The sequence below is a fragment of the Pipistrellus hanaki genome (assembly GCF_964339955.1).
Source record: "Pipistrellus hanaki genome assembly, chromosome: 13".
NCBI classification, from domain to species: Eukaryota; Metazoa; Chordata; class Mammalia; order Chiroptera; family Vespertilionidae; genus Pipistrellus; species Pipistrellus hanaki.
Window position 1 is genome coordinate 34170495 of NC_140515.1, and position 15943 is coordinate 34186437.

Genomic DNA, 15943 nt, shown 5'->3' on the forward strand with positions numbered 1-15943 from the left:
CACATACAGAAGAGTAGTTTGGGTTTTATCCTCAGTATTAGTTTTCAAACTTTTAAATATAATTCCTAAAAGCAGGGGAAATCATCCCCAGTGTAAGTATGGATGGGGTCTTGGGAGCTCCCATTTGGTCTCCTACTTGTCCACATGCAGCTCTTAGCCTACCAAATCCATCCGTCTCTTGAAGCACAGGCTGAAATCACTGCTAACTTCCCAGGCATGATCTGACTCTCCAACATATGTGCACGATAAAAATAAAACCCAACCAAGAGAAAGCACTGCTATGAATGCTAGGAATCCCTGAATATTGCTGAGCTGGGAAATGGCATGATCAAACATAATGTAATGGTCACACTCAGTAGTAACTGTTCTAAGAGAAGGCTAGACACATAGAATCTAGTTACTAAAGATTTTATAGTAGTCCTGGCATTAGGAGCTAAGATCTTAAAAGCAGTTGGATATACTGGAAAGTATCAAAGACTTGCTTAGTGAAAAATCCATTTATTTCTGAGTAGAATTACTGTGTTGAGCTGGCCTAGTTGTTCCCGATCTGGCTTCAGGACAAAGAGTTATGATTAGTGGGTGAGAACAAAAAATAATATTTGTATTCAACACAAGGAACTTATATCTAACAAGTGAGGCTATTTTTAATGCTGAAATAGGTTGCTTGGTAAAACAGTGAGTTTCCTGTCACTGAAAGCATTCAAACAGAGAATGAATTTGTATGTCAGTGATATCATGGATGCAATTCTTATATTAAATGATAAGCTGGACTAGAAGTCCACTAAGATTTTCTTCAAACTTAACAGTTCCATGTAACAGGATCATAGCTAAACATATATCAGGATCAAATACATTTTTTCAACATGGGAAGAAAACCCCTACGCATACTTAAAAGCAGAGAGCAAAGAGGCAGAGAGGGAGATTGGAATTACTAGGGAAGGGCAAATATACATCATTTAGTAGTTCTATTACCTTGGCAATTTTCCCCATTTCATAAATATCTGCTTTCTGATCTTCAATATCCATGAAAGCAGCTTCAATCCTGCTTAGAATCTGTTCGTGGTTACTACAGGCATCTGGGAGTCCTTCAGGAAAGTAGAACTGTGGAATGTTTATGGACAGTGGTGCGTTCACAACCTTACTCACACGAGGAACAGGAGAGAGAGGTTGGGGAGTACTTGGAACGGTGGCTGGAGGTGGCAACGGGGTTCCAGGTTTCTTTTCTAGTTTATTTTGGATCTGGAAGGAAAATGTGAATATGAGACACAAAATTATAAACAGCATATATTTCTTGAAAGTTCTCACCAGTAATGAGAGGTTAGGAATAAATAAGTCACAGAGACAGCAGAGATTAAGAGCTCACTCCTTTTGAGGGTGGCAAGCATGTTTCTAGGGAATGCTTATCCATACTAAATATATTAATACATCATCATCTGTCAATGCCTGAATTTATATAAATTCATGCTTAAAAACCCTACATTTCCCATAAATTATATGGCAGACATCTTTTTAAAATATATATATATATATTTTTTTATTGATTTCAGAGAGGAAGGGAGAAGGCTAGAGAGATAGAAACATCAATGATGTGAGAGAGAATCTATGACTGGCTGCCTCCTGTACACCCCACACTGGGATAGAGCCCACAACCTGGGTATATGCTCTGACCGCGAATCGAACCATGACCTCCTGATTTATAAGTTGAGCCATGTCAGCCAGGCTATGGCAGACATTTAAGAGCAATGTCAGCTGACATATTAAGAATCTCAAGATGTATTTTTAGTCTGTTAGGACTGGATTAGTAAATTCTTTTTGAAGACTGTTCTTGGTCTTTCTGTGCATTTCTCTCTCCTTCAATAGGCAGATAGAATAAATTTTTAATGATGTAGATCTAAAGTCTATTGGAGGGAGTGTCCTTTCACTTTCTTTTCTAATTTAAATTTGTCTAGGTGGAATCACTGCCAGCCCTGATGCAGATAATGTCTTTGTTAAGAAAATTAAGGCATTTTTTGTTTTGGAATGTCTTCTATCAGGCCAATTTACTTGCTACTAGAGGTATGCCATTTTTTCCAAGATATAAATTGCTCTCATTTTTGGTACATTCTAATAGGCAAGGATCATGGTCATTCATTTTATCATAGCCAAATTTCCTTTACTGTTTATTAACTCATTTATACTTTACATAGTTTACAGCAAGAACAGTATAAAAAGGGGGTGGACAGTAATAGGGAGGGGAAGATTATCCATTCAGTTAGAGAAGTTTACCAATGAAGACTAAATTTAGTTCAGAGAGTCCTAGAAGAAAAAGTAAAAAGATTCCATGAAGATTTTCAGAGTTTAAATTTCTACTCTTATTATAATTTTGACCAATTATCTATCAAGGCTTATGAGCACGACACTATTAGATGCCATATAAAGTATAAAAGATGGCATGATTGTTGACCAACTAGATTTTAAATTCACTGTGAACACAAAGTATTGCTTGAGTATTCTTCCTTAAATTATCCTAATGCCATTCTTAAAGTTTGAATAATAATTTATCTGTAAGTAAATCTATCATATTTCCTTTTGACATAGGGCTTATACATGATATTTAGATTCAGGACAAAAATCTTTGCTACCTTTGAAATATATGAGTATTATAGGAAGATTCATTCACATAAATACATGAATGTGATTGAATCTCCTATTTTTGTTATACATGACCCATTTCTCATGTTAATAACTGACATTAATACAAAGAGTGAAGTCTACTCATATATTATAATATATGAGTGAAGTCTACTCATATACTGGGGCTATGAAGGCCAGTTGGTCACACCACACCACTGCTGCAGTACCAGGATGTCAGCTATGGAAAGTAGAGGTCTAGGAAGAAATTGCATAGAGGGAAGTGGTACCAAGGAAAGCTGAAAAACTTAACAGAAAACAGTGATGGATTACTAGGAATTTCAGCAATAAAACAGATTAAAATCCTTACTTCTTAGGGGGTTATTGTGAGGATTAAAGGAAATTACAGGAGTAAAAAGCAAGGAAATTACACAGGTAAAAGGTTCAAAAGAGTGCTGGGTATGATATGTCCTTATTTAAGCTTAAGGGTGGTAATCTTAAAAGATTAAACATAACCTGGCATGATTCTGCAGATTCAATAATAAATAAAATAATCACATTTATAAAGAATTTAGTTTACAAACCACTTTTGATTTAACTGATAATCTATTCTAAGTACTAAACATTTCTAACTTAGTGCTAAATCTGCAAATGTTATATAGTCTTGAGTAAATGATAATAAAAATTGTTCTTAAACTTCTAAAATAAGGCATATAATTCTTCAGGTCTTTATCTAGGTTATTTATATTAGTGTTATTTCCTTTCTATTATTCTATGCTAAAAAAGATTTGTGAGGCAAGCATACAAATCATCAAAATTATTTGTTTCTCCAAAATGTTTCCCAAGTGTGACATCCAGAACAGTTATGACTGTAGGATTAAGACCACTGGTGCCAGTGAGGGTGAAACCCAATAGTCTAATGAACACATGCTAGTGGGGAAGGTTTAAAGGAAAGCCTTCAATGTTGACTCTGTACTTTTGCTCTGACAGAAATAAGTGACATTCAGAACAAACCCTGGCTATCTGTCAAAGTTTTTATTTGAATGGAAATATTTGATTATATAATAGTCTGTTTTACTTTCCTTAAGTGTATCTCCTAACACAGAGCAATTCACTGATAGGCAACTATTTATTAATTCATTGGTTGATACACATTTAATAATAGTGATGTTAATATTTAAAAGGGAAAATTTAAAGAATGCATATTGTGAACTTTTGGTTGTTATCAATTTACTTTCCATTGAATTTAAACTTTAATGTAGTTTAATAAAACTGACTTTACAAGCACTATAAAACAAAACACAGTAATATAAATTTTGCCAGATTTACCAGCAAGTTTAGCATTTGTTCACTTAGAATAAAACTGTTTCACTCAAATCTAGGAACAGCACTAAAACAGAGTGAGCTGGGTAAAAGTATCTCATACTCCATTTCAGTCTTTCCCTTTATAAACACAGTATCATTTAGAGATTCCTTCTGAATAGTATCCTTATACTATTATACTACTGTAGCATTTCCAATATTTGATCATTTTTAAGCTATTAAAAAACACCTTCCAATCAAATAATATGGTCCAATCAAATAATTTGAAATTACTCTGGGTCAGAATAACTATGAAACTATGGCTTGTTGCTGGGTTCTGGATGGTCATCAGTTGTATGGCCCTTGATTTGTACTGTAGTCAGTATTAGATACTTGTTTGGGGAGGTGCTGGCCTTACCAGTGTAAGCCGGTTAGCAAGGGCTCGGCAAAGTAGTCATTGCGGGCAGAAATGATTCAATCTCACAGCTTGCTGAGGGAGGACATTCTTTCACCACCCAGAAGTTAATTGCCACCCTTTATTACACTTTAATAAAAGTGATGTTAATATTTAAAAGGGAAAATTTCATACACACAATTGTCTAAATATAAAACTAGTTCTTCCTTCAAAGAAGAAAAGGATTAACAGGATCTATACTTAAAAAATTTCATTACAGATGTATGTTAATTCAAACATAGTCTGTTGATTCAAAGTACAAACAGGACTTTTAACACAGAAAATTCTCCCCCCCCAAACCCAACCTAAATTGTAAAATACGTGTTAAGTTGTATTTATTGTCTCTAAAACTGGATTCCCTCTACAGAGAAAAATGTGAGTACTGTACTCAGGTCCAGAAGGTCTATTTTTAAACCTGTTGGAATCTCTCTACAAATAGCTTTCTGTAAATAGCTGAATAGAGGACACAGATTAATTCCTTGATCTAATAACAAGTGAGCTGTAAAATTATTTGTAAGTTAGTTCATTGGGTGGTTTTATTAGTAATGAAAATATTTTAAAAGAAACACACAAGTTTCAAACCTGTGTCTGCTGAAATGCCTTTAGCCGCTTCTTAAAACGTGACGGGAGAACAAAATCACAGCCCCTTGCCAGAAAAGCTAACTCTCCCCTTAAATCCGGGTCCCTTCGTAGAGATGTTTCCTTGATCATCATCTTTGAAAAGTGGATGTTTACTTAGCAACTGTCCAACACACTTCTGAAGATAATCAGATTTAATACGCTGTCAATCTTGTCAGGTAGAAAGGTATTTTTTTCTTCTTATCTTCCAAAGAAATTAAGCTCAAGCATTGTGCTCTCCCAGCCTCCAGAGACCACAATCCATGCTTGTACTGACATGCAGCTGGTTCCCAAATACAGCCTGTGGATCCCAATTCCTGCTCATAATTTCCAAGTTAGAAATACGCCTGTAATGGGCCTGTTGCTCCTCGTAGGTAGCTTTATGTCAAATTGACCTGCACCTGGTGAGAATACAGAGCCTTATGGGAAAGGAAGCACCCACTACTCTGAGCGCCAAACTTAGAAACATTACAGTGGGCCTAAAAATAGCGACTTCTCAGATAATGCTAACTTCTTAAACCCAGAGTGTGTGAGGTGTCAATTCAAATAGTTTCTCCTCAAATCAGAAGAGAAAGAACACTTTTGATTTTGCTATTTAATATTTTATAAAAATAAACAAGCTGACCTTCAAACTTGAAACTATTATTTTAAGAATAGCTTATTTCTTATTTGAAGGAAAGCAAATATCCAAAACTCGCTCGTTAAATCCAGTCAAAATATGGAGAAAAATTTCATTCTCAAATGGTAACATATGAAAATATTTGTTGGTGTCAGATCTAAAAATCAAGTCCTTTTTGTGTGTTTGCAGAAGACTATGTTAACCATAACAAATACTTTTGGAAGTGATTCTAGATCAGGATATATTTGAAAATATATTGTCAAAGTGTTAGTTAGGAAAGTGGAACAGTTGATGCCATAAGAAAGCAACTTTCAATACATAAAAGTGAGTGCACTTTGGCTACCATTAAGGTACAAAAGCTGATCAAATAGCAATGACATACTACATTTTTAATTTGTGGCTGTTTTCCCCTTCAATGGGCTTTAAAAAAATAATTTGATTTTTAAAATATTCTATTATATATATATTTTTAAAAAATATATTTTATTGATTTTTTACAGAGAGGAAGGGAGAGGGATAGAGAGTTAGAAACATCTACCAGCTGCCTCCTGCACACCCCCTACTGGGGATGTGCCAGCAACCAAGATACATGCCCCTGACCGGAATCGAACCCGGGACCCCTCAGTGCACTGGCCGATGCTCTATCCACTGAGCCAAACCGGTTTTGGCTATTTTATCATATATTAAAGTTCTTCCTCGTAGTTATTTACAAGTGGCTCTTTAAGTACTCTCTCATGTTTAACATTTAGACTTCAATATTTATTTTTGATCAACCACATTATTCAGTCAATATTTATTTTCTACTTCCAGAAAATATAAACCAAGTAGCATTACCAAGTAAACCCCCAAACCCAAAACATCTCACAACTCCCTTCTATTGAATATTTGTCTAATTTAGAAGGAATTAAGTTCAATTGCTTCCTACAACTTTAGTTTTTTTCTCTCTTGATTTCCTTTCAAGACATTCTGACAACACTTTATAATGTGTACACCTGGCTTATATGTTTAAACCTAAGGTTTTAAATTTCTTTTTCCTTTTTAAGGTATGTAATTCTCCACTCCAACAAAATCTTACCTGAAAGCTTCCAATATGGTTGAAAGAGGATTACAATGAAAACCACTGGCTAATGCTTCAATGGGCCCCTCCATCACCCTCTGTCCCCCTCCAATTTTCTCTCACTGGGCTTAAATGTTCACTACTCTTTGAGCTAGGTAGCTTTCCTGGTTTTTTCCTTACATTTTTGCCTAGAAATCTATTTTCCTCCTGCATTGTTTACCTCCAAATTGAAACAACAAAGAATATTGTTGTGAATGCCACTAGGACTTTTGGCTTATGATGTAATTAATGCTTTTTCAATCAAAGCACACCCTCTTCTTCCCAACACCAACCTGTGGCGTCAGGGGGTAACTTTCCCTTCCTGAGAAAGTAGATTAGTGGTTGCCAGGGGCTAAGGAGAAGTGACTGCTAATAAATACAGGTTTGAAGGTAGAGGTGGTGAAAATATTTTGGAATTACATAGTGCTGATGATTGCATGATCTTGTTGAAAATTCTAGAAACCAAAAAATTGTGTACTTTAAAAGGGTAAATTGTATACTATGTGAATTATATCTCAATTTTAAAAAGCCTTTCACATCTTGGCTCTAACTGTTAGAGTAGATTAAAAAGTGAATAACATGGAATTATAGACTTTGTTTAAAATATCGTTGTAAATAAGCTTTGAGAAGAAAATGATTACAAGCTAATTAATCTTAATCCTAAACTTTAACAGCCTTCTCTTTTAGGCTCTAACCTGGTGTTTTTAAAAAATGTTTAATTAATAGCTTGCCTTGTGTTATTAATGTTATTTTACTCTTATACAGTGATACACTGGAGTAGGGGGAAAAGGCCATGTGGTGGTGTTTGTTTATAGTTTCTTTGCTTCTGGCCTAATCCTTGAGGCTTACTGGTAACTCCACTGGTTGCAGCAAAACAGATCTAATAAGCACTTCTGTGTCTTGCTTCAATTGCCTCCAAATGTTAGGAACACATTCCATGACTAATAACAGAAAGAACCCATAAATCTAGTATTTTCATTTTTGCCTCTCAGGGTTCCTAAAACTTGGGGATAGATGTTCTAGGAGCAGGGATGATGATTTGTGCGATAATGAAGAAGCAGCAATATGATTGCTTTATGGTAGCCTATTGTAATCAATACAATTGTTTTACAACAGCATAGACTATATATACTAATAAATGGTTATAAAATTTTATGGCAAATATTATAGTCATATTCATAATACAGTATTGGAAACATTGTTTATTTCTAGAAAAACCACTTACTTGTAATGATAGGTTGATAGCCAATTTCTCCAATTATTAGAGAGAGGTATACTGTATAGTAATATAATTTTTTTAAAAGCAAAGTTATAAAAGTTAGAAAATGAACACATTTATTTTATATTAAATATATTACTCACTTTATACCTATTAATGTAGACTATCCACTACCATACAAATCTTGCACATGATGTTCTCCATGATGAATACTTAAGCTAGGGGTGTCGAACTCAATCAGAGAAGGGGCCAAAATCTAAAATCCAGCCTAAATCGCGGGCCGAATGGTTTACTGAACAGTCATAAACTGACAATGTCATAAACTGACAGCGGAGTGCAGTGATGACAGCGCGGTACGGGCCACATTGCAAGGCCTGGCGGGCTGGATTTGGCCCGCGGGCCTTGTGTTTGACACATGTGACTTAAGCAATGATGATGATAATACAAAAATGTCTCATACAGTTGTTGCTGTAGTTATTAGATTTTCAACGAAGATACATGTATACACAACAAAACATTTAATAACTATGACATGAGTGAATATTTGGTGTTCATTTAGTGGACTTGGATAATCATAAAGATCTTCATCTTGCCAGGCCAGTGTTGCTCAGTGGTTGAGCATCGTCCTATCAAACAGGTCACGATTCAATTCCCAGCCAGGGCATGTGCCTGGGTTGTGGGCTTAATCCCCACTAGGGAGCGTGCAGCTGATCAGTGATTCTTTCTCATCATTTCTCTATCTCTCTCCCGTTCCCTTCCTCTCTGAAATCAATAAAAATATATTAAAAAATAAAAACTTCGCCGAAACAGGTTTGACTCAGTGGATAGGGCGTCAGCCTACAGACTGAAGGGTCCCGGGTTCGATTCCGATCAAGGGCATGTACCTAGGTTGTGGGCACATCCTCAGTGGGGGCTGTGCAAGAGGCAGTTGATCGATGACTCTCTCATCGATGTTTCTAACTCTCTATTTCTCTCCCTTCCTCTCTGTAAAAAAAATCAATGAAATATATTAAAAAATAAAATAAAATAAAAACTTCATCCTTGTCTTTTTCATGTTGAATAGGTTAAGGAGGAGGGGGAAGAGGAAGGGCTGGTCTTGCTATCTCAGGGGTGGCAGAGGTAGAAGAGGTAGAAGGGGCAGGCACACTTGGTGTAACTTTACAGAAATATATTGTAGTTTTGTCTATTTTGCTTTGTCATTCCTCTAAAAATGTTTCTATAAGGTACCAATCCTCCTTCCACCATATGCTTTAGTTTCAGTGCCTGTATCATAGAAGGGTCTATATAGTGAAAGCCAAAAGCAGTCTTGAATAATCAGAAATCTTTTGCCTCACTGTCTGATATCAACTGTTTTCTGGCTGTTTTCTGTCTTCTTCCTCGTAGTCTGACACTGTTTCAGAAACACTCAACTCCATCAAGTTGTCTTCTGCAAATTCTTCTGGAATGCAGTCTATGAGCTCTTGAATTTCTCCAAGATCCATATCCAGAAACCCTTCTCCATCCACCTTTGCCACATCCACAATCTGTCATGCTTTCCTTGATCGGCCCTGCCGTAAATCCTGTGAAGTCATGCACAGCATCACGGCAGTTTCTCCAGAAGGAATTTATTGTTTCGGACTTGATGGCTTTTACTTTTTGTATAGCAATGGTGGCATCTTCAATGGTGTAATTCTTCCAGACTTCCATGATGTTCTCTCTAATGGGGTTCTCTTCCTTAGCACTGCCAATCCTTTCCATAGAGTACCATGTGGTAATGAGGTTTAAGGGTCCTTATGAGCCCCAAATGCAGAGGATGAGTCAGAATTCGTTGGTTTGGGGCAGCAGACCACTTCAATATCTTTGGTGTTGAACTCATGGGGTTTTGGGTAGCCAAGGGCAATGGCCAATAGCAAAAGAACTTTAAAAGGCAGTCTACTAGCAAGATACTTCCTGACTTTAGGGACAAAGCACTGATGGAACCAGTCCAGAAAAAGGATTCTTGCTGTCCAACCCTTTCCTGTTGTATAACCAAAAAGCTGGCAGCTGGCGTTTGTCTTTTCCTTTTAAGGCTCCGGGGTTAGCAGCTTTACAGATAAGGACAGTTAATCAGAAACCCCACTGCATTTGCACAAAACAATAGAGTTAACCTATGCATTCCTGCCTTAAATCTTGGCGCTCCTTTCTCTTCCTTACTAATAAATATCCTCTGTGGCATTTCCCTCCCAGAATAGAGCACTTTTGTCTGCATTAAAACCTGTTCAGGCAGATATCCTTTCTCCTCAATGCTTTTCTTAATGGCACCCGGGAACTTGTCTGCGGTCTCTTGGTTGGCACAAGCTGATTCTCCTGTTATCTTAACATTTTTTAAGCAAACTGCTTTATAAAAGAATCAAACCATCCATTGCTAGCATTAAATTCTCCAGCTTTAGGTCTTTTACCTTCCTTTTGCTTTGTCATAAAATGACTTTGATTTTTCTCTAATCATATTAGAGTATACAGGTATGCCTTTCTTATAGCAACCCTGCACACACATAAAAGCTGCATTTTCAATATGAGATGAAAGGTATTTCACCAAAAGTGCAGGACTTTTTGCCTGCTGGTGTAACTGCAGCAACAGCTTCATCCATTTCCTTTTCTTCTACAAGGGTCCTCAGACTGGATTCATTTATCTTGAAATGGCAGGTAACAATAGCTTGCAGACCTCAATCTCCGGGACATATGAAGCAATTCAACTTTTCTTGCAACGTCATGACTTTTCTTTGCTTCTTGGGTGCACTTGCAGCATCACTAGTGGCATTTCCTTTGGGTCCCATGGTGCTTGCTATTCAAGGCTTACGGTTTTGCATTAACACGAAAAATAGGAGAGAACTGCGAAAGATCAATTTTTTACTGTGATATGCAATATACTGGAGAAACAAACTGCTCACATGGAGAGGATGAACATCACAGGCATTTTAAGCAGATACTCGCAACACGTGGGCTCACCACAAGAACAACAGGAGGTATTTGCGAAATTATTAGAATATTACAGCATGTACTACAATTAAGTAACGACTTAATGGACTGTTTACCAGAAGCCCTACCAATAACATGTAACGTTGGTTTACATGTCTCTTGACTGCTAATAGCACAGTGAACATTCTGTAACCTTTTGGAACATAGGATGACTCTATAACTACCTGAGCTGTATTGGCCAGGGCTCTCCAATTAGATTTTAAGCTCTTCAAGAATCATGTCTTCTTTTCTTTTGTACCCCAAACTGCACCTAATAGTCTACACAGGCATGTAGTAATGAATGGTCTACTGTCTGACTGGGGAGGATGAGTACTAATATTAAATGCCCACTTTGTGTAAGGCACCTAGGCTGTGCTTCACACATTATCATGATCCTTTACTATTTCCATATGTAAATGAGGATATTAAGACTAAGTTAAAAAAAAAAAAAAAGACTAAGTTTCCTTTGGTCACAGAGTTAGGAAGATGAAGGGTGTGGGAAGGGCAGCTGAAACCAGTTCGCTTGATTTTATAGCCTTTGCTTTTTTAGTTTTTCCCACTGAACCAAGTGAGAGCATGCCTAGAGTAGGGCAGGAAATTTAGAACAGAGAATGGGTAACGAAAATAGTTTTTGTTTATAAATTTTACAAACACTAAAATAGTTCAGGACTCAAAATTGTTGGGTCTTACCTTGATTACCTCTGGAGTCTGCTGAATCAAAACCACGGAAGTAGTGTCTTTCATTTTATCACCATCAGGATTTCTACATACTGATAAATTGGCCTGGGAAGAAGTTGTCAAGGTTTCCTGTAGAATTTGCATCATTTCCTTTTCTTGTGATAAGCTCCCTCTGCCTGATTTGCATTCAACTAGTTCTTGAGCAAAGTCTTCAATGCTTTCCAGGATTCGCAGTAAGAGGGCTCGATCCTCTTCCTCTATTTTGTGTCCATTGGTTTCTATGATCCTTGTTAGACAGGAAGGTGAGACTTTTTCCATGGGTGAAGAGAGTTTAGATTTAGGCTCAAGGTCTACAGGGAGCTGATCAGTCAACTGACCATGATTATTTAGAGAGTTAGAGTTTTTACTTTTGGCAAGTGGCTCTCTTAGAGAGGTCTCCATTCTCTGTGAAAAAGATTCCAAATCCATTAATAATTTATCTATCTCTTCCTTACTGTTAGAATTCATAAAATCTCTGTGGTCTTCCTCTTCACCTTTAGGAACTTTTGACTTAAGATCTTCCTTAGGTAGATTAACTACTGGTTTCTCAAATATCTTACCAATTTCATTTTGTACTGAGGCAGAATATTTTTTAAAATGACTACCATGGTCTGAAAATTCTGCTCTATCTTCATTTAACTTCAACAATTCCTGACTGAGTCCATTCTCTGCCCTTTGTCCTTTACCTACCGCTTTCTTTCCATCTGACTCTTCTTCAATATAAAGGGTTTCCATTAGGTCACCAGAAGAAACATTTCCTAAAGCATTCTCGGTTAATGACCGTGACTGAAGCTGGACATCTTTTAGATTTCCGGGATCATTTATCTCTAAGTTACATAAAGAATTTGTAGAGTTGTTTGTAATGGATTTTACAGTGTCTGGTTTCCTAGAACTTTGCTTGTCATCTCGTAATTCTATAGTTTGAAACTGTCCAGGGTAAGGGGCCGAGAGCTGGACAACATCTTCATATTTAGGGGGCTGCTCAGTGCCAAATACTGGGGAGAAGGGAGTCAGTTGTAAACTAGGCATATTACTGATCAGTTCTGTTAAATCTATAGCCTCATTATTCCCAGATTGCATAAGTTCAAATGGTAGCTTTTTCAGATAGGATGCTAACCTGGTCATTACATTCATATAGACAATTTCAGAGCTAGAAACTGCATCATTCCCATTTCCTTCATTGATGCTACTCCCTGACTTTTTCTTTATGCATTGTTTTATAATGTCTGTGCATTTTTTCAAATCCTCAGAGCATTTCAGCAAGATGTCCAAGCACACCTTTATGTCTGTTCCAGAAGAAAAATTATCTATTTTATGTTTTTCCAAAATCTGAGTAACCAGGTCTTCTTCAAAGTTGTGAAGAAACATCGAAGTCAGGTTCATATCAAGTGAGTTTCTATGGGACAAAGATTTTTCCTCAACTGAGGAACTCCGGAGTAAACCAAAGGATGGTGAGTTCCCATCATTGTTATAATGGCCACAGAGCAAGTCAAAATCAACTGACCTCCTATTAAATGAGTCAGACTTAACTTTCCTTCCCTTTTTGTAAGCTGCATGATTAGAGTTTTTGAGTTTTTCGAGGGAAAATTCTTTTATTTTCCCACTGGCAAAACTGATTGCTTCTCCTGCAATGTCCTTTAAGTTACAGGTATTCTGAAATGTAGTTCCTTTCTTGATCCTGGGTATGCCTGCGAGGGCCTGGTGGGGATAGTCACTCTCAGTTGAGGAAAACACATTCTCGTGGGGTAGAAACACGGAGTCCAGATCCACATCTTTGAACTGAGACACAGGGATGTGTAAGTCTGCACAGACACTGCGATGTACCACAATGCAGTCACCTCCATGTGCGAAGGTGTGACAGGTTCCAGTGCAATAATGTATAGCTTGCTCAAAACGCCGGTCTATCACCACACTGCTGTAGTGGTTCACAGTACTAACCACAAGTCTGTAAGTTGCTGCCATAATATTAAATCCACTTAGTGGTGGGACTTGAAACTTTCTAGAACTTGTTTCAAGTAAATTCTCCTAAATGACACTCAGCTGAAAATATATTTGATAATGTTCAGTGGTTTCATGCAATTATAAAAACCTTTCCCACAAAAGGAAACCATGCAAATTTGAGGTTTGGTAACTGTAAGGATACAGTAGCTATTGCACATATGTGCTTGTAGTAGCAAGTCTAATAATTTAATAATTGTGCTTTTTTGTTTTATTTAGTAATATCATGATATAGGAGTATTTTTATAAAAAATATCCCTTTTATATTAACTGTTCTTCAGTAATTCTATGATGCAGAAATTTGTAGTCATAAATTTATTGTCATAAATCTTAGTTGGTAGTATAGAAGTGTTGTGATAATTGAGTCCTCCAAAAGTTTAAATGATCCATTTTTCTGTGAATGAGAAGAAACCTAAAAAGAAAAAAGAAAATAATTAAAAGAAAATATATTGTAATACCAAGAGAACCTTTTATTTCCTCTTCTTCGCATCCCTTATGTAGTTAATTATCAAGCCTTATTTTTTGCCATTATCACTGACTGCTGATCTTTGATTCATGCCTTTATTTCATCAAACCTTACACTCCTTACTACCTACAGAAGTTATTACCTCAACTTTGCCTTGTTACAATTGCCTCCCAGTTGGTATTTCTTATCCCACACTCCTTACCACTTTACATGATACTAACAAGTACTTCCATCAAAGTACTTGTTTGACAACACAAATACTTTTATTTGATCTAAAACTTCCTCTATACTTGGAAATTATTCTCCCAACATCCTCTCTTTTCTTACTAAGAAAGAAAAACAAACAAAACCTCATTACTATTCTTGATCCCAGATTCTCAAATCCTGCCATATGCAGGATCCCTTTCTCTCTCTCACCATCAAGAGAATAAAACTTATTTAATTGTTCTCTTACTTAAAAAAAAAAAAAAGGGGGGGGGGGGCCTTGTAAATTATGTTGTAGTCGCTTTCCAAAAAGGTTCAATCAATGTATCAATGTATTCACTCAGTCAATAAATATTGAGTGCCAGGCACTTGCTAAATGCTATGAATATGGAGCTTAAACATGTAACTTCGATGGTACGATGTGCTATGGAGAAAAAGGAAGTGGGGCAAAGGGTTTAGAAAGGAAGGGAGGATGCTGTGTTATATAGGCAGTAAGGGAAAACCTCACTGACTCGTTAACAGAGACCTGAAAGAAGAGAGGAGGTATTTTGGGTTAAATCATATCAGGCAGATTAACCATTAAGTGCAAAGGCCCTGAGGTGGGAACATGCTTGATTTACTAAAATGACTGGAGCAGAGAAAGCAAGGAGGGCAGTGTGGGAGATGAGGTCAGAAAGGAAAGGTGGGAATCTAAAAAATACAGTGTCTGTAGATTACTGTGAGGAATTGGGCTTTATTCCGAGCAAGCGCGGTAACAACTGATGACTAGTGAGCAGAGGAATGACATGAACAGGCTTACATTTTAAATTGGTAATTTTGGATATCGTGTTCAGGGGAGATTGTAGAGGAGCAAGATAAGAAGCAGGGGGAAAAGTGAGGGTTTATTACAATAAATTAGGCAAGAAGACGAGGGGAGTTGGACCAGGAGAATAACAATGGAGATGTTTAGTACGTATTTCAAATGGTATGCGGAGGGACAGAGTGTGAGATACTACTGTATCAAGAATGATGCAATAAGGCAATGACAGAAAGGAGATGATGACAGTCAAGAAGGAGATCAATAGCATCAATGCACCATCAATAGTAGTGATGTTTCAACAATAAAGCTTTTACCCATTTAATAATGAAAAAGAACTTCACTGCTTTCATTTTTACTTTTTCAATCTAGAAAACTGTTTTGCTTACTCTCTTTCTTCTTTGGTAAATTGTCTATTGCTGATTTAGGCATTAGAGATTTAGTAAATACAGATTCAATTAATGCAATTAATTCATGAAGAACCCTTTCTTTTGCTGAATTCTTATACTGGTTAGAGTATATTTCCTGGCTTTTTGGATCCAATGATTACTCTGTTTTTGTGCCAACCTTACACTATTGTAATTACTGTTGTCTTATTTAGTTTTATTCCAACAATATTCCTTATTTCTTTCTGTGTGGTTTTCTTTAGGTAGGTTACCCTCATTCTTCTTGTCCTTCAGTGTCTTAACTTTGTTGCTATGTTTCATCCTCCACTTCCTTGATGACTCATTAAACTAGATACATGCGGGATGTGTGAAGCTGAAGTAGAAAGAAGTTCCATAGTAAAGGAAGTGCCCAGTAATTCTTAAGTAAAAATACAAAGAAGCCAAAGAAGAATAGTGCTATGGGACAAAAGACTAGAACATGGCAA

At 36.7% G+C, this 15943-nt stretch overlaps 1 protein-coding gene across 3 annotated transcripts in view; it reads right to left on the bottom strand.

Annotated features, from left to right (window-relative positions):
• Positions 1 to 15943, bottom strand: part of PPP2R3A (protein phosphatase 2 regulatory subunit B''alpha) — a 99858-nt gene that overhangs the window by 59503 nt on the left and 24412 nt on the right. For 2 of the 3 annotated variants that reach the window (XM_084901762.1, XM_084901761.1), the window contains exons 3-4: positions 11582 to 14018; positions 973 to 1239 (exon numbers count right to left, since the gene is read on the bottom strand). In XM_084901762.1, coding sequence (XP_084757888.1) covers positions 973 to 1239; positions 11582 to 13570 — 2256 coding nt within the window. In that variant the 5' untranslated portion in view covers positions 13571 to 14018. Of the gene's footprint in view, positions 1 to 972; positions 1240 to 4948; positions 5431 to 11581; positions 14019 to 15943 lie in introns of those variants that run through there. The other variant, XM_084901763.1, reaches the window with a different exon arrangement.